The sequence below is a fragment of the Acomys minous genome (assembly GCF_964271855.1).
Source record: "Acomys minous genome assembly, chromosome: 13".
Classification (NCBI taxonomy): Eukaryota; Metazoa; Chordata; class Mammalia; order Rodentia; family Muridae; genus Acomys; species Acomys minous.
In genome coordinates, this window is record NC_140495.1 from 15,573,696 (window position 1) to 15,591,881 (window position 18,186).

General features: G+C 53.7%; 4 protein-coding genes across 4 annotated transcripts; 1 reads left to right on the top strand and 3 right to left on the bottom strand.

Moving 5' to 3' along the window:
- The first annotated feature begins 541 nt into the window (after nucleotides 1-541).
- Nucleotides 542-5,233, top strand: LSMEM2 (leucine rich single-pass membrane protein 2). The gene is made up of 4 exons (XM_084752781.1): nucleotides 542-1,266; nucleotides 3,938-4,048; nucleotides 4,122-4,307; nucleotides 4,458-5,233. The coding sequence occupies exons 1-4, from the start codon at nucleotides 1,245-1,247 to the stop codon at nucleotides 4,589-4,591; spliced, it is 453 nt and encodes a 150-aa protein (XP_084608907.1). The 5' UTR covers nucleotides 542-1,244; the 3' UTR covers nucleotides 4,592-5,233.
- On the bottom strand, nucleotides 5,095-10,651 carry IFRD2 (interferon related developmental regulator 2). The gene is made up of 12 exons (XM_084752708.1): nucleotides 10,356-10,651; nucleotides 8,290-8,409; nucleotides 8,114-8,198; nucleotides 7,873-7,997; nucleotides 7,633-7,790; nucleotides 7,269-7,319; nucleotides 7,001-7,182; nucleotides 6,808-6,913; nucleotides 6,373-6,510; nucleotides 5,907-6,035; nucleotides 5,725-5,820; nucleotides 5,095-5,595 (listed from the first exon to the last, which is right to left on the bottom strand). Exons 1-12 carry the CDS (start codon nucleotides 10,411-10,413, stop codon nucleotides 5,515-5,517), a joined length of 1,329 nt encoding a protein of 442 aa, XP_084608834.1. The 5' UTR covers nucleotides 10,414-10,651; the 3' UTR covers nucleotides 5,095-5,514.
- Nucleotides 10,652-11,036: 385 nt separating this feature from the next.
- HYAL3 (hyaluronidase 3) lies at nucleotides 11,037-14,166 on the bottom strand. The gene is given in 7 exon segments (XM_084752712.1): nucleotides 11,037-11,642; nucleotides 11,747-11,842; nucleotides 12,704-12,807; nucleotides 12,810-12,894; nucleotides 12,896-13,089; nucleotides 13,092-13,182; nucleotides 13,184-14,166. Coding segments are annotated over 7 exon segments (1,257 nt in total). The 5' UTR covers nucleotides 13,607-14,166; the 3' UTR covers nucleotides 11,037-11,378.
- Nucleotides 14,167-14,302: 136 nt separating this feature from the next.
- On the bottom strand, nucleotides 14,303-17,384 carry NAA80 (N-alpha-acetyltransferase 80, NatH catalytic subunit). Its single transcript, XM_084752743.1, has 2 exons — nucleotides 17,249-17,384; nucleotides 14,303-15,454 (listed from the first exon to the last, which is right to left on the bottom strand). The coding sequence occupies exon 2, from the start codon at nucleotides 15,438-15,440 to the stop codon at nucleotides 14,496-14,498; it is 945 nt and encodes a 314-aa protein (XP_084608869.1). The 5' UTR covers nucleotides 15,441-15,454; nucleotides 17,249-17,384; the 3' UTR covers nucleotides 14,303-14,495.
- Nucleotides 17,385-18,186: the final 802 nt, after the last annotated feature.

Genomic DNA, 18,186 nt, shown 5'->3' on the forward strand with positions numbered 1-18,186 from the left:
GATCCACCTGCCTCTGCCTCCTGAGTGCTGAGATTAAAGGCGTGCGTCACCACGCCCGGCCTCCCTCCCCCCTTTTAAAAAAAATATTTATTATGTATACAGTATTATGCCTGCATGTACACTTGCATGCCAGAAGAGGACACCAGATCTCCTAGATGGTTGTGAGTCACCATGTGGTTGCTGATAATTGAACTCAGAACCTTTGGAAGAACAGTGTTCTTAACCTCTGAGCCATCTCTCCAGGGCCGCCCCTTCCGTTTTTTTTTTTTAGACAGGGTTTCTTTGTGTAGCTTCGGCTGTCTTGGACTTGCGTGCGCCACCACGCCCGGTGTGCTAAATTCTTTAGTCATGTCTCTGCATTTTTATTCTCAGTACAATTGGCCAGGAACCCTTGCTCCTGGTTTACAGACTGAAGAACAGAGGCCACTCCCAAGGTCCTCTTTACCTAAAGCTATAGTTTAATACTAGAAATAGCACTGTCTAGCCAGGTGGTGGTGGCGGCAGCGGTGGCGGCGGCGGCAGCGGCGGCGCATGCCTTTAATCCCACTTGGGAGGCAGAGGCAGGTGGATCACTGTGAGTTCGAGGCCAGCCTGATCTACAAAGTGAGTCCAGGACAGCCAAGGCTACACAGAGAAACCCTGTCTCAAAAAAAACAAAAAAAAAAGAAAAGAAGAAAAAAAAGAAAAAAGAAAAAAAAATAGGGTCTAATCCCAGTCTGTCCATTGGCCAGCATGAGTGCCCACTTGTCTGGTGGCCAGATCCCTAGGGCACTGGGCTCCAGTTGTTCACTCCCCCAATATTGGGTACTAATAGTCACACAGTGGTGGGTGCTTCTCTCACATTTCCTGGAAGGAGATGGCTGGCCTGTGGGTGAAGGGTCTATGGGACTGAGGGGTGGCTGGGTGGAGGTGTGCAGGGTTCCTTTTCTGTCATAGCTACATGGAGCATGCTCCCCTTCTGGAAGAAGGCCCCAAAGTCTATGCATGCAGAGGGTCGGTATGGTTTTCTGAGATGTTCCCTGGGCCCATGTGCCAGCCCATTTGGGTCACTCTGCCCCCTTTCATGGCTCAGAGCTGCCCCCTCTAAATATAGTGCAGGGAAGTGAGCTCAGGTCTATTTTAGGACCAGGCCTGGGAGGCAGCCAGGCCCTATCCCAGGATCCCAAAGGAGCCACCACTGCCTTTGTCCAGTCCTGCTACTGGGCACTCTCATCGGGCCCCTGACTACCTACCTACCAACTGCCATGCCTGAGGAGAGCCAAGAAGGTAGGAGAGGGTGACCACTGGGGAGGACAGGGCCCTAGTCCTGCAGCCCTCAATCTTTTATACTGCAGAGAAAGGGTCTGCCCTCCACTAAGGGAGGATGTTTACTTTTTTTTTTTTTTCCTGCATGGGGTGGGGGAACATGACACAGACTTAACTATAACATCAACCATGTTTTGTTTTGTTTCTGTAGCAAATAGAACATGTCCACATACAAAGTATGGGAGAAGCACTGTGAGGTGCAAAGAGGGAATTGAATGTGACCTGGCCACCGCCCAGGCGTAAGGACTGACAGCATCTGCCTGTGTTTGAGTTGCTTGTGAGCATGTCAAGGGCAGCTTCAAGCACATCCCCAAGGTTGATAAACTGTCCTGAGAGGGTAGACCCAGAGGGCCCAAAGCCATCCTTACCCAGGGCCCTGCCACACTCTTACAGGAGCTCTTGTGGAACTGGGACAAAATAAAACAATGACAAAATCAAATAGAAGGCCTTGGTGGTGCACACTTAGGAAGTAGAGGCCGAAGGATCTCTGTGAGTTCAAGGCCAACTTGGTCTTAGATATAGTGAGTTCTGGGCCAGCCAGGGCTACATAGTGAGACCCTGTTTCAAAAATAAATTATAAATACCCAGCCAAGTAACACCAGTAGAAAGTTATAGTTTAGAAATCATCAATATTTTGATAGCTGGAATGCTGAGGCTGAAGGTTAATTCACTGGAGTTAACCAGGTACTCAAGAGCAGTCTGAGAACTTTGAGTCCTTCTCAGACACAAGGGAAGGTTGGGGGAGGGAAGAGATGGCTCAGTGATTAAGAACACTTGCTGCATAACCATCAAAGCCCTGAGTTCAGATCTCAGTATCCACATAACAAGCCAGGTGTAGTGTTATGACCCCAGGGCTGCGTATACTGGGGGGTGAAGACAGGAGGGTCCCTGGGGCTTGCTGGTTGCCACCATGGTCAACCAAACCAAACGTAATAGCAAAAACAGGATTTTGAGACTCAGGAACAGTTCCTGTCTCAAAGGAATAAAGCAGAGAGTAAAAGACAAGGACACCCAAAATCGTCCTCTACACACGTATGCATGTGGGCATGCACCACACCACACATCAAAAACATATAACAAAGAGGGGCACAGCGATACACACATGTAAGACCAGTGAAAGGTAAGCTGAGACCAGAGGTGAAGCCACACCTAACTCAGTGACTTCCAGGCCAGCGTGGGTTACATAGTGAGTCACTATCTTAAAACCAAAACCAAAGCAGAGAGTCGGTGACTAGATGGGCAGAAGCTGAATGGGGTAATTACACAGGTTGGTCAGGCTCCCTAGGCTATAATCAAGGCAAGCTGTTTCTCATCTCTCAAATTAGCAGATATATGTAAAGATGTGTGCATCGAGGGTCTAGGGAGCATTCAGTAAAAAGCTTGCCTTAAGCATGAAGACCTGAGGTCATTTCTCCCAGGCCCATGATGCACTTGAAGCTGCCCCTTAACATGCTCAGAAGCAGCCGGGCATGGTGGCACACGCCTTTAATCCCAGCACTCAGGAGGCAGAGGCAGGTGGATCACTGTGAGTTCGAGGCCAGCCTGGTCTACAAAGCGAGTCCAGGACAGCCAAGACTACACAGAGAAACTCTTTCTTGAAAAACCAAAAAAAAAAAAAAAACCCCAAAAAACAAAAAAACAAAAACCCAAAACAAAACACCATGCTCAGAAGCAAGTGTAAATCAAATGCTGTGTGTCAGTCCTCATGTCTGGGAGGTGGACTGCAGGTCACGTGGGGGTACACATTTCTAATCCCTCGTCTGGTATGGTAGAGTTTCTGGGCCTCCATGCTTAGTGAGCCTGGACCATTTGTTGAGTTCCAGTGCCAGGCCAGCGAGACCTCTGGCCTCTGTGTGCACACACATACACATTTTTTTTTCCCTCAATGGGAGGCCTACTGGTGGTGATGATGTACCGCTGGGCTCTGGACAGACTTTTTAGAAGATATTTTTGATGACAGCATTAAAGAGAAATCTCTGTTCTTGGACCCAGTGGTTCCACTTCTGGGAATTGTCCTCAGTGGCTTTCAGGGAAGTGGGGGAAACCTTCATATTTAATGATGAATGTCCTGGGGGTTAATTTCCAAAGGGAATTGGAAACAACCTAAATGCCCAGACAGCCTCAGAGGGAGGCCGGAAGGAGGAGCGCTCAAAGATATGAAATTGTTAAGAAAAAAAGGGGACTCCTGCAGTGCTGTTGAGTGCAAACAGCAGGGCTCCCGTCAAAGCAGTAGTGTGTGTGTGTGTGTGTGTGTGTGTGTGTGTGTGTGTGTGTGTGTGTGTGTGCGCGCGCGCGCTAAGGCAGACCCAAGCTGCATTTGCCTAGGAGTAGACAGCATGTTATCAGGTCTAGCCTGGTGGCAAATTCCCAATTGCTGTGGGTTTAGGTCGATGAATTGTTTGGTAGCCAATAAGCAAAGGAATGCCTGGCCGTGGGCATGGGAGCACATCAGGAGCCCTTACGCACAGACTAAGCCTTTGGAACCCTGGATCCAAACTAAGAGTCATTCCTGAAGTTGTAGGGAATTTGGAACCAAATGTCACAGGTACAGTTTCCATACACCCCAAAACCCTGCAGCCCGAGCTCACCTACCAGCAGTGACTTGCTCAAATCAATCCCACTGTCCCTACAGATGCTATATTGACAATGCAGAACCAAAGGAACAGGGGAACACTGGCTCCTAACCACGTGCAGGAGGTGCATCTGCACCGAGTGGAGTCCATCAGTGACCTACACAGTGGAGGTAAGGGAATGGGGAAAAGGGAGCGAGGTGGATCCTATGGTACCCCTCTCCTGACGAACCATCCTCCTGGCAGGCTCACTAAGGCCCTATCTGGCTGAAGAGGCACAGCCGTGGGAAGAGCTTCTGGGTGTCTTGCCACCATCACTGTGCACCCAAGCTGGTTGCAGCCCCACGTGTGGCCGTGGGGGGTTCCTACTGCTATTGACACTGCTGGTGTTCACCTGCCTGGCACTAGCCATCCTGGCTGTCTACCTAAGTGGTAGGGACAGGCAGGGCTGGGAACCCAGGGCAACTGCAAATGTAGCAGTAAGGGGTGGGGCGCGGGCCAGTGGGCAACCCGTGATGCTGGGCTGATATCTGGGGAGGCATGTGGCTTGACAAGGTCCCACAGACGTCTTCCCATCCCCAGTGCTGCAGAGCGAATCCCTGAGGGTCTTGGCACACACACTGCGCACACAAGAGGAGACTCTGCTCAAATTGCGTCTGGCTAGCCTCAGCCAGCTGAGGAGGCTCAACTCCAGCGAAGCTCGGGCACCCAGCTGAGATGCCATGTGAATGTGAGGCGCGTGAGCTGTGAGTAGGAATAAAGGGACCTTTGGCAGGTCTCTGTTCTCCTACTGATGGCCATATCTACACTACTTCCTTGGTGAGACTTTTGTACAAGAGCCTGATGTAATTCAACAAGCTGCCTGTGTCTCTTGACCTCTTCAGGCCAAGCCTGACCAAGCCTCCTGGTGCCAAGGCCGTGCTTTGGATAGCCAAAGGTCAGAGGATGGGGCGGCCGCCTTTCCCTGGCTCCTCCTATGGCCTGTCAGCACTCTCTGGCCACCCCCAGATAGGAGTTCAGAAGTCTAGAAATAGCTGTCCCCGCTCAGCCACCCCACTCTGCCAGGCCTCCTAGTGGGGGTCCAGTCTCAGTTCTCAGACAAGCTAGGCTGAGCTGGGGGAACCACGTGGGCCACAGAGGACAAAGGTGAAACAGAGATCTAGCTGGGGCCAAGCCTGGTGGAGGGGCGCGGAGGCAGGCAAAGACTCAGAATAAAGGCCACAGGGGGATAAGTATTGTTTAATTCTCTCTTATCTTTAAAAATCAGTACACACACCATTCTAGGCAGCTTTGCCAAGGTGGCCAGTGCCACACTCCCAAAAGCCGCGGCCCTGAGGGGCAAGGCCTGAAAAACAAAAGGGACAGTCCTTTCTCACCTGTCCCTCAGCTCCAGGCCTGGCACACACGTGGTTTCACCTGAGACAGGACAGGATGAGGCCATAGCCACAGGGCTGAGTGCAGATACAAAGGGCTAGAGTCTTAAGTGTCCTGACCCCTTGACCCTCCCACATTTGTCTATTTTTGGTTTCATCATTAAAAAAAATATAGTGACAATCACTAGTAGGGACCAGTTTTTGCACTGTCTTCTGTTAAAAATACGGTAAGGGTATGGGGTGGCCTTCTCATTGGCCAGTGTGCTTCACAGGATGTCTGCCCGCTTGTCCCTTGCGCGACTCCGGGCCTTGGTCCGGGCTTTGAAGGCTGCAGCATTGTACAGGTGCTGTGGAAGAGAACCAAGGTAGGGAGCCTGGTGAACCGAGAAGGAAAGCTTAGGCTCCTCCTGTGACCCACTCGCAGCTCTAGGCCTCCAGCTAACAGGAGGCAGGATAAAGGTGCCCGAGATGCGAACCTTTTCAAAACGTGAAATCTTGCAGGCCTTCAGGGCAGCGGCATCCAGCACTAGCACAGGGCCCAGGCCAAAGATGTCACGGAGCAGCTCGTTGTTCTGAAGATAAGGCGATTAGCTCAGGCCAGTCTGAAGCAGCCAGGTCGGGTAGCCCTCCCGTGTGTCCCCCTCGTGTGTCCCCTCACCTGGAGGTGATAGTGCATGCCGGAGCCCAACACATCCTTGAAGGCTGTGTAGATTCGGTGGCGAGCCCAGCTGTCTATGTAGAGCACTTCCAGTCCAAAGCGGATTGTTTCCTCCTCACATTCACCGCCCTAGAGGGTAGAGGGCCCATGCCTGGGGTTGGCTGCCATGCCCGGGACACATGCATGTGTCCTGGAACTCACCAGCATGCCCCTGTCTCCTGAATGCTAGGATTAGAGGCGTGGACTACCAGGCCTAAACTCTTGGGGACGACCCTTTTTTGTTTTTTCAAGACAAGGTTTCTCTGTGTAGCCTTGGCTGCCCTCAAATTCACAGCAATCCTCTTGCCTCTGCCTCCCAAGTGCTGGGATTACAGGTGTGTGCCACTGTACCTGGTTCTTTTTGGTGGGGACACTTTTTTTAAAATAGGATATTCATGTTCTCACACACACACACACACACACACACCTCAACGAACTGCAGCACAGCACGGAAAATGGAGCGCTGGCGTCGACGGTCAATCTTGGCACGATACTTATTGCTGTCAGTGGCTAGAGCACGCAGAGCACTGCAGAGCGCCTCCATGTCCTCATAAGCAAAGTCCTCCTGTGTGGGAAAGTGGGAGGTATTGAGTGGAAGCTTCAACTCTTCTCAATTGAGCATGGTGTGGTCCAAAGCTCCCCTCTTCTCTGCCTGGCTCCTCCTCCCTCAGCCCCTCCCGGACCTCGCCACAGTGGTTCACCTCTGCTCAGATTCCCTGCTGTCACCCTTTAGCATGTGAGCAAGTGTTGGGGTCACCTCCCCTACAAAATGGCGCAAGACTGCTTTGTATGTGTGGCATGCTCTGCAAGCAGCCTGAGGTGGTCAGTGGTGCCAGCAGGCACTTCCTACTGTCCCTCGCACCTCAAGGTCCCGGGCGAGCTCAAAGAGCAGCGCGATGGCTTCACCAGCAGCAATCCGCAGGTTCACACTTTCACTGGACAAGAGCTGGGGCAGCCGGGGCAGCTGCCTATGGAGAGGGCAAGCTAAGCTTTGTGTACGGGTTAAGGGTCCCCTCACAAATTCCCTGCCACTCCCAGTAGGCAGAGGCCCCTACCTGTCGAGGATATGGTTGATGTGGGTACCAGGACAGATGGTGAGCAGCAATGCCCAGGCCTGCAGGGCAGCACAGAGCAGGCCATGTAGGCTGGCAGGAACCAGAGCTGCAGCAGCAGAGCCACTAGTGCCGCAGGACCAGCTGAAAACACCTTCCAAGCAGGCCAGGCAGGAGACCAGGTCCTAGGAGCCCAGGGGAGACAGGAGTGGGTCATGGACAGGGCTATTGAGCCTCGCTGCTCTCCCACCTGTGTCCAAAGCCTACTTACCTGGACATCAGTGGCAGCTACATAGCAGCCCAAGCCAAGAGCAGAAGCACACTGTTGGAAGAAGGACAAAGCGGGCTGGAGAGATGACTCAGTGGTTAAGAGCACTACTCCTCCAAAGGACAGGAGTTTGATTCCCAGTAACCACATGGTACCTCACAACTGTCTGTAACTCCCAAGATCTGACACCCTCGTGCAGACATACATGCAGGCAAAACACCAATGCACATAAGATACATATAAATTAAAAAGCTAGGCCACCATGGGTCAACATCAGGAACATCATATGAGTATGGGGTCTCAAATGATAGTGGCACGTGACCTCCTGCTTTGGGACGAGGGGCCCGTGGGGTATGGAAATACTCACATGGCGCCTGGCAGCGGGGCTCGCCGTACTGTCACTGAGCACCGAGATTAGCAGGGGCTGCAGACTGTGGAACAGCTCCTCGCCCTTGGGTCCAGGGCCCAACTGCACACAGAGCAGGCCTAGCACAGCCGCCGCCAGGGCCTGTTCTTCACCCTTCCCTACAGGATGCTTTTCAGTTAGCGCATGCAGCAAGCGTCAACACCTGCCTAGCCAGGGTTCCCCAAGTGCCCAGGACTTGACCTTTCTTAAGGCACTTTTCCAGGGCATCCGCCAGCGTGAGGCTGCGCTCCAGCAAGAAGTCAGGAAGCAGGCGGGAGGCCAGGGCCAGGCGCAGGCTCTCCAGAGCTCCTTGCCGGGTCTTGGCACTGGGAGGCAGAGAAGGGATGTGTGTGTTCGTGTGGGTGATCGACAGCCCCCCTCGGTTCCGTTTCCCATAGGCTGACCAAGGAAGGCCCTGTGTGCAGAGGTTGGCCAGCATTACCTCTTGTCAGTCAGGCAGTCCACGTGGTCCTTCAGCTTTTCCTCCAGGGTTTCCTGCTGGCTCTGCTCATCCACCGCTTCCCCACCTGCAAAGCCAGCCCGTCCGTCATCACGGAAACCTGCCCTTGTCTGGTGCAGCCCTCACCGAGTCCCTGTCAAACTTCAAACGGCTCTCACCCAGGCAGTCCTCTGCGGTGGCGCTGAGCAGGCTGGGACATTCACTGGTGGTGCTCCGGGCCTCACTGGCCGCTTCCTCATCACTGGAACCTGAGTCGGCCTGGGCACTGCTCCTGGCACCTGAAGGGACACAACACTGCTATCTGACCAGCTTCCGCTGGTGAGGGAGGGCAGGCTCAGGATACGCTGGGTAACTTCATGAACACTTTCCCATCTTAGAGATGAGCAAACCAAGCCCTGACACAGGGGACCCGTGAGGGCACTGCCTGCCCCCTCCACCCCCATGCCGAGACAGGGCTTCTTTGTGTAGCCTTGGCTGTCATGGAAGCAGCTCTGTAGACTAGGCTGGCCTTGAACTCAAAGAGATCCACCTGCCTCTGCCTCCAGAGTGATGGGATTAAAGGCATGTGCACCAGCACTGCCTAGTGAGCATAATTTGCTGTTTGTTTGGTTTTTCGAGACGGGTTTCTCTGTGTAGCCTTGGCTGCCCTGGACTCACTATGTAGGCCAGGCTGGCCTCGAACTCACAGAGATCTGCCTGCTTCTGCCTCCCTGAGTGCTGGGATCACAGGTTGCACCACCACGCCCAGCTCACAATCTGCTTTGAGGAGAGGAGGAACTACACAATGGCAGAAAGGACTGGTCGAGTCCCACCTAGGCCTGAGGCCCAGTCTAGACTGTGCTCAAAGGGGGACAGTGTAAAGGTTAGGGCGCAGATTATAGTGCTAGATAAGACACAGATTTAAACTAAGCCAACGTCTTGTGTTCTCCTTTGGGCTATACCACATTAGCTCCCCCGTCCCCATCTTAGCAGTGGTATAATTTGATTAGTTGCCCAGGCTTTAAAGCTGGGATGAAAGAGTACCCCTCTCAGGTGTAGCAAGTGAAGGCTAGTAACTTGTCACACTCACTCAGCAATCTATCAACTCTGGGAGCAGAGGCCCAGGTGCCAGTGGGTGTGCTGAGCACGTTGTGCTTCACCTATATATATATTGTTTTCTGAGCTTCTTTCGGTCCACTCAGGGTCACCAACCTTAGGTATAGACACAATGGCTCCTCCTAGCCTTGGAAGACCAGACGCTCTTGACCAGGTGAGCGTTTGAAAAAGAAGTAAACATCGGGAACTCTTAAAGTGTCAGTAGGGTAGGAACATCCCCGTGTGTGAATCCAGGGTTTTGAGAAAGGCTACTGTGGCAGTCCTTACATCTTAGGGGCCATCAACATCACCGGACTATTGGTAATGTTGAGCTCACACAGCGACCTCTGGTCACCTCTTCTCTTACTATTAGCCCAGATTGTCTCATTTCTGCTGGACAAGCTTTCTGCATCGGGCTCTCTACCTTCTCAGGTCTCCCCCGGAAACTCACAGGGCCTCCCTCCCATGGTTCTGTCTGAGGCCACGCAGTAGATGCTTTTATAAAGAACTAGCCCTTGTGGGACTGTCACTACCCTACTAAATGCCCCTAGAGCCGAGCCACGTTAGGGTGGCAGTCAGGTCAAAATATGCTTGCCAGTCACTCTATCTCAGCAGAGTTACTGTGTTTACGGCAACAAACCATGCTTCTGGTTGAGGCTGATAAGGAGTTTTCAGACTGCCTCATGCTCTTGGATGTCCACCCAGTCTCCAGCCCAACTGCTAAGGCCCCAATCCTGTACCTTTCCAATTACATGCACCCCCCCAACCGCCCGTTTCACAAAACAGATGAGGCCAACTTACTAACTTCTTTATACAGTCCGCCGAATGCACTAGTATTTAGCGAAAGGGCTAGCTTCACGCTCTGTGATTGTCCACCCCAGTGGCGATGGAAAAACCTAGGTCTTTAAATGTTGGCCAAACCACCTTTGCGGCGCGGGATTTCGAAAAACAGCTGGCAATGAGCTCAGGTTGGGCACACACGTGGCCAATGCCTGCCGGGGCACGTGCGAGCCTGAGCAGAGTTCCGGGAGGTTACGCTGGGCTGACGTGGGAAGATTCGCCAACCCAAGACCCTCGGTGACATCGAAGGCGAACCACGAAAGGACCCCGCTCACTACTGAACATTTCTACTGGAGCCCCCTGGACTCACCTCCTCCACGGCGTTGACCGCCCTTGCGGAGCGCATTGCCCTTACGAGCGCGAGGCATTCCTGGAACTGGGAATAGGGGACACGGAGAGGGGGCGCGGGGTCAGGGACCCGGAGGGCGGGGACTCCAAACCAGCGAAACGCTGGCCGGTGCGCTGAGCTGAGACTGGAGAAGACGACAGGAGCCACACGCCGCGCGCGCCACCATCTTCGTGAGGCGCCCCGCCCTGTCAAATGGGTCGCTGGGAAAGTGAGTTCCCGGCTACCCGGTTCGGCTCCACATCCAAGCGGCCGAAACTACTATCCCCAGGCAGCAGGGTACACAGATTAGGGCCGCCCGAGCTGGGCGCAGTGCACCACGGGAATCGTAGTCCATTCCGGAGACACATAAGCCGACGCCGCTCCAGCTAAACTATGTACCCACAATGCCCTGCGTACCCACTTCGCCCCTCCTCCTCCTGCCCCTCCCCTGCGCCCCCCCCCCCCGCGGCGCCTGGGCTCTTAGTTAACTCAGTAGTTAACCTCCTCGCTAGAAGCACCTCTAGTCCTTAGTAAGGAGGGCACCTGCGTTGAGGCGCCAGCCTTTACCGCTAGGTAGAAAAGTGAGAACAGACAAGCCTCAGGTAATTGAAAGAGTGACTTTATGGATGAGAGTACAGATAATAGGTTAGCATTTAACAGACCTTAGCTTTGTTTTTTTGGTGTGTGTGCTCAGAGGACTGTAGGGGTTGTCTCTCTGTCCCTAGATACGGCTTCTCTGTAGACACACATGTATTGGAACAAAGTCCTGGGCTGGCAACCTGAAATGTCTGGAACTGACTCCCTGAAGTTTTTTTATTGCCTTAAGTCAGATGATCTCGGAAGGGCTCTAGGCTGGGTTTATATGTTTATTAGGCCCTATCTATTTCTCAGGAATTCTGAGGGAAGCTATGTTCTTGGGATAGTTCTATAAGCTAAACAGCGCAAATGAGAATTCCCCTAGGGCTGTGAAAGTGGCAACAGGGACAAGCAGCAAGGACAGGGACTCTATGTTGCCTGCTTGGGCTCAGGTTCAGCCTCCTTGCAGGTAGGGCCAGCCCAGCCTGAGTAACAACGGCATCTGAAGGACCTCCAGGCTCCAAGACTGTCACCTGGCTGAAGGTGCAGAAAGGCTTCCATTTGTCCTGGGTCTTTCCGGGCACAGCGACCATGGCCGTGGCAACGCTGGTGACTGCAGGCCATGGCAGCCTTAGTCACATTGATCACATAGGGCCCTAACGTGCCCACTAGGTAGTCATGGAGACGCCAGCACTCCTCTTGAGGAGAGAAGAGAGATGTCACTGCTCTTTCCCTATGACTTGGCATGGTTTCTCCCCTAACTTGGGGCTCCGGCATGTGTATGACAGAGGCGCAACGCTCACCTCAGAGCCGGAGAAGCTCAGGTCTCCCCAGAGCACCACTCCGGCCGCTCCCAGTGCTGCAGTCACACCAATCGTCTGCATCAGGTCATCCTGGAGGCAAAGAGCTGTTAAAGGCAGAGCTGGGCTGGCCGGATCCATCCGGTCCCTACTTCATCAAGATCATTTGCTTTACTGCTGTGACTGATTCTGCCTCTTGAGAGACCCTCTAATTAACTTCTCAAGACCACCATTCAGAGAATGACTCTCCTTAGGCCAGGCATACAGCCATGCCTCCCTATGCCAAGATAGGGGGGTTTTGTTTATTTGGTTTGGTTTTTGTTTTGTTTTTTCTCTTTTCAATTTTTTTTAAAAGACAGGGTTTCTCTGTCTAGCCCAGGCTTGCCTTGAACTCACAGAGATCCTGAGTGCTGGGATTACAGGCGTGTGCTACCACTGCCCAACCTAGGATAGGTTCCTTTTTTCCTTTTCTTTATTCCTTTCTTTTTAATTTTTTTTTTTAGTTTTTGTTTTTCGAGACAGGGTTTCTCTGGCTGTCCTGGACTCACTTTGTAGACCAGGCTGGCCTCGAACTCACAGTGATCTACCTGCCTGTCTCCCGAGTGCTGGGATTAAAGGCGTGCGCCACCACTGCCCAGCTAGGATAGGTTCCTTTTAAAACCCCTAGATCACAGCTGGGTGTGGTGGCACACACCTTAATGCCAGCACTTGGGAGGCAGAGAGAAAGGCCAGCCTGGTCTACAAAGTGAGTCCAGGACAGCCAAGGCTACACAGAGAGACCCTGTCTCAAAAACAAAAACATAAAAAAAAAAAAACCAAACAAACAAAAAAGATAAATAAATCCCTAGATCATGACCATCTCCCCAAGTCCCTTCGGAAAAGGCTTTTTGTCAGCCTTTCTAGGACAGAGCTACGTCTCTGGACCCAGACTCCTAGAGCTTAGCTTCAACTTACCAGAGACAAGAGTCTCCCAGAGCTCCGGTGTGTGAGGCAAGCATAGGGCAGAACAGGTAGAGGATGTGCATGCCCAGCGAGGGCTCCACGGAAGGCCTCCTCCAGCGGTGTCGGACGAAGGCCTGACAGTAGGCAGGTGGCAGTCTGGGTGGGAGGTAGATGCTAGGGTAGAGGGCACCGGAGGCGGCCCAGGGCCCAGAGCCAACGCAGTTGGGTGTTTCGGGTAATGACAGCTGTGTGGCAATGGTCTGTATAGTTTGAAGCCATTTTATGCCAGCTGTTGCCACAGGCTGGGTATCGATAAAAGCCCCAGAGCCCGTGTGGGCGAAGTGTCTGGCCCAGCTGCAGTATGTGTTCCATCAGTGCATGGGCAGCCTGCTCAAACCAGTATGGGCTTTGAGGAGCTGTTCCTGAGGGTCCAAGTCAGGGAACATCTCCTGTGCCCAAGCCCAGGAGGCTGCTTGGTAGACTTGCTGATGGGGGGCCCCAGTTCCCAGCCCAGAGTGGACACCACTCTTCCCAGTCTAGCACTGCCAAGCCAGCAAAACTAGGTCCTAGGCTGTGGAGGATCTGATGGGCAGCTTGTGCCAAGTGGTAATCTAGCGACCCAGCCTGAGGGATGCCCCCATTGTGGGCTGTACCTCTAGGTCCAAAGTAAGGATAAAGACCAAACTGGTTCTTGTAGAAGATGGTGATGTTTTGGCCAAGAAAATGCTGGCCATGGTTGGCCATAATGCCAAGGGCGTGGAGTGGTAGATGCACACCAGAGCGGGCCTTACATCTTGCTGAGGGTACATTCCACAGCACAGAAAAGGGGCGCTCAGAAGCCTGCAGCAGAGACCGGCCATGCATCAAGCACAGGGCTACCCCCACCACCAGAGTCAGGCCTAGCTGCATGGTCATGCCACAGAGATGGAAACCTGCAGGAGATAAGGGGTAAGCTTAGAGTCCATGGCCAAAGCCACGCCTTCTGCACAGCAGGAACAGCCAGGAAAGTTTCCCTAGTTCCTCCCCTCAGGGAATGGGGGCAGAGCTGGGGGCTTAATATGGCTTTCAAGTGTTCCATGGGTCTCTCAGAGAAGCCATGCCCCCAAGCACCCTGGTCTGCTCCCCTTCAGTATTCTCCATCTGTTAAGGCTCCATCATATTCTCTGAGGCCTCCTCATGGCTGTCACAAACCCCTTTCCTCCCCCTGCCCATACTGTCTCTGTCTCAATGACGCGCAGCTCTTCTTGCCTTCTCGCTTCCCTGGTTTAATTCATATTCAGCACTCAGGTCGCTAACATCACCTTTCTCCCAGATGCCTGGGGAAGTGAGGGCTCTTGGGCTCCCAACATGAGCCCTGTGACTTTTTTCACCCCTGCTTGTCTAAAAAAATCCTCATTGCCTGTATGTCCAGAGCAGGGCCTGCCATATAGGAAGTGCTCGGTGAATGGTAGTGACAGGGGACAGGAACAGTTACGCTGAGCCTCGAAGAGGATGAGGAGCAAAGGACAGACACTACCTCACCAGTGGCTCTTGGGCCAAGTTAGATAAGTAGGGTTTGTGCCAGGCATACGGGACCTGGGAAGGGTGTTAACCAATAAACTGTCACAGCCATACCTAATGGAAGCCTTTATTCAGCCACGCCGACAGCTCTGAGCCGAAGCTCTGAAGCCACCTCCTGGCCCATTGGTACCCAGGAAACATACACAGGCTAAGGTTGTCCCCAGGGGGCTGAAGTATGGCCCGTGGGGCTGAGGCTGGGACTGATCTGGACAACCCAGCATTCCGGAAAGACTGTGCCCAGCCTTCAGATGTCTTTTTCCATCCAGAATATAGGGCACCCCTTCAGATCTCGGTACTGAGTCTCTAGCAGGCTTGGAGGAAGGGGCCCTGGTGACGGAGGGGGTGAGGTAGTCAGAGACTGGGGTAGGGGAGGAGGTGGTGGCAGTGGGGGTCCCTTGGAGCTCCTTGGGACAGCTTGGGCAGCTAGGATAGGCCCCTTGCTGGGTGCCTGGGGACACGGTGTCTTAGAGAAGGCACGTAGGAGGGTGGTGGGCAGCCGACGGCTGGCGAAGACCAAGCCCTGCACAGGCTCGCCCAGCTGGTAGCCCAGGTGGGCGTAGAAATATAGCTGGTCATGAGTGGTGAGGTGCAGCCGTCGGAAGCCCCGGGCTCGGGCAAAGGCCTCCAAGCCCTCCATGAGGCGGCGACCAAAGCCACGGCCCCGCAGAGCACGGGCTACCACCACTGTCTCCACTAAGAGGCTGTGGGGATGGTCCAGTACCCGGGATAAGCGGGCATGGCCCACCACGATAGGGGCCGTTCCAGGTGTGGGATGAGGGCTCAGCAGCATCAGGCAGAGGGGGAAGGCATCTGAGGACTGGCCCAGGGAGTGGAGGCGGGAGGCGCGACTTCGTGGCCACTGGTCATTGATGAGGTCAGCACAGGCACTCAGCAGCTCGGGTCGGCAGTGCACAGGCTCCAGGGTCAACTCAGCCAGGTTGGGGGCAGGGATCTTCTCTGCCTTGCGTTCAGGCTCCAGGGTAAGCTCAGCTGGGCCAGATCTGAGGCTCATCTCTGGGCGGCATGTGGAATCCAGGGTCAGCTCAGCTAGCCTGGGACTCAGCAACAGCTCTGGCTGGTGTGCAGGATCCAGGGTTAGCTTGGTCTGGTTGAAACTCAGGGTCAGCTCTGGCTGGCATGCAGGATCTAGAGTCAGCTTTGCTGGGCTGGTACTCAGGATCAGCTCCATCCGGTGCTCGGGGTCTAAGGTAGGGGGTTAGCTTGACTGGGGCCAGGGCTCAGCGTCAGCTCTTGCCTACAGGTAGGATCCAGGCTGCCTCAGCTGAGTCAGGCAGGAAGCCAAGGTCACTTCCTGTTAGGTTTCAGGTGGCTCAGTGCCTGGCTGGAGGGTAAGGCCACACACACAGTCTCTAGGCAGTGGCAGCTCCTTATACAAGGGCTCATCTGCGGACAGCAGCCATGCTAAGCTGTGTGAGGAAGACAGGGTCGGGGCAGGGAAGGACTGATGAGTGGAAGGGGGTGGGGAGCAGGTACCCCAGAACTGAGGAAAGTGTGCTTCAACCTTGTTCCCACATGCACCTTAAAGTATAAGTAGCCTGGAACAAACTCATCTACACTTGAGGAGAGCACTCATGGAGAGGAAGGCAGGATGAATGAATGCAGGATGAATGAATGAATGCAGGTGTCTTGGCCCACACTGGAAGGGGCTGAGGGCGGGAATGGTAACCCACTTGCTGGGCCATCTTTTGTTTGGGTCCCAGCCCTCCACCCTCCAGGACAAGTAGCCTGTGTCTGCCTCAGTCTCCTCAGTTCTGGGTTCAGAGGTATCAGCCCTCAACCACAAGCCGGTTGTCTTTACAAGGTTTTGGTTTTTTGTTCTTTTTGTTTTTGTCTTTGTTTTTGCTTTTCGAGACAGGGTTTCTCTGTGTAGCCTTGGCTGCCCTAGACTCGCTTTGTAGACCAGGCTGGCCTCGAACTCACAGTGATCCATCTGCCTCTGCCTCCCAAGTGCTGGGATTAAAGGTGTGCGCCACCATACTCTGGCTCTTTACTAGACAATGACTGTAGCTGGCTAGCCTTGGCAGAAGGTGCAAACCAGACGTCACATCTAGCTTGCTTTCACCTGTTTTCTTTTTCAGAAGAAAGATCTCTCCCAGGATCCCAGGAATTCCCTAGTCCTCCTCCTCATACCTGTCATATCCCCACCCGGGCTTGGACTCAACTGTCCCTATCTATGGGGCCCCACCAGCACCAGCATGCAGGTTGGCCTATCGCACAGAATGTGGCTTTTGCAAGCCTCCATGCCTTTGGCCCGAGTTTTGTAGTCACCCTGATAAGGACCACGGCTTCCTTCCTAAATCTACAGGTGTCCAACGGCCACCAGGTTGGAGACCCAGGCCTCCGATGCTTAAACCCCCATTGGTTGTTTACCCACCTCATTCTAGGTTCGGCTAGCAGGGCAGTCTGTTTGGGTTTTTCTTGCACTGGGTGAACAGTTGAGTCCCACTCTTTTACTCATTTGCTCCAGAAAGGCCTCCTGACTCCTCTTCCCAACGTTCCTGTTCCCTGAGTCTGAGGACAGGAGGCTCTCTCCTCTTACACATCCCCCACACACCTAGCAGGGCTTGTAGCCTCTTACCTGAATCAGTTGGCTCAGGAGTCCCGGCAACCCCTCCCCAGCTCCCAGGCCTGCTAAGTAAGGTCTGGTAGGAGGAACCTCAGGGCTCCCTAGCTCAGAGCCCCAGGGTCCTCCCCGCCCCCCCCTACAGGCTTAACCCATTCATTGCGGGGGAGGGGGAGCGACCACCAGTGTGGGTGGAGCTAAGAGAAGGTCTGCACCTGTCCCTTGTGGGTCACTGGCCGGTAATCTTTTCGGAATGGGCGTTCTGAAAGCTTGATTATGGGTGGGTGTGGCTCAGCATGCTCTAACAGGGAATGGCCAACACTGGGAAGACTTGAGGGAGAGCCGGTAACTGGGGAACCACAGGCGCGGGGAGGATAGACAGGTAGCATGTGAGAAATAAGGGTGATACTGACATGTTAAAGCCGAGTTCCGAGATGGTCCGCGTCCCGCCTGCGCACGCTTCGGTTTCCCGGTGTCTCTGGCACCGACTCCTCGTTCTGCCTTCCCTGAGCCCAGCAGTACGGAGGACTCACTGCAGTCTTCGCAGGCGACAGCGCACCTCCTCCTAAGTCCTCCGTGCCTGGAATGTCGCCACCTAGACACTCCGCCCCTGGTTCTGAGCGTCACAACAGAACTAGGATAGACCCGTTCTGTCCCGGGCTTCTTCCCTTCCCGTGGCGTCTCGGCCGGAAGCGTGCTCTTGTTGGCTCCGCCTCCTCTTGCCCGGGCCACTGGGTTAAGATCCGCCTGCACCTCTCCCCGCCTCAGACTCAAAGAAATGGAGTTTTGTCTCCTCTCCAATCCTAGAAACGGTCCAACCAGGTGGAAATTCCTCCTGATTACGGAAAGCAGTCGTCTTCAGACAAAATATTTCGGTGAAAGAGAAGAGCCTTTCCAGTGCCTTCTGGGTTCTGAGACCTGCCTATTTTAGGAGCTACGTAAAATAGGACAGCTTTGTTTGTTTGGTTGAGGAATGCTATTACTCTCAGTAGATTCAGGGATCGTGTACGGTGGTGTTAATGTGTTTTCCCAGGCCTCCTAGTGCACCATCAACACATCATAGTTGTGCAAGCCCAGATTTCAATTTGTATATCTCTTGGGGTTTTTTGGTTTATTTTATTTTGAAGATAGTGTCTCTCTGTGTAGTCGTGCCTGTCCTGAAGCTCATTATGTAAACCAGGCTGGTGTTGAACTCACAGAGATCCTCCTGCCTCTGCCTCTCTAGAGTGCTGGGATCAAAGGTGTGCATCATCGTGCTTGTCTCTTCTTGGTAGGCAACACTGGACAGGAAGTGCTCACCCTCAGTGGCTGGGCATATAGTGGTAGAGCACTTGCCTAGTGTGTGGGAGGC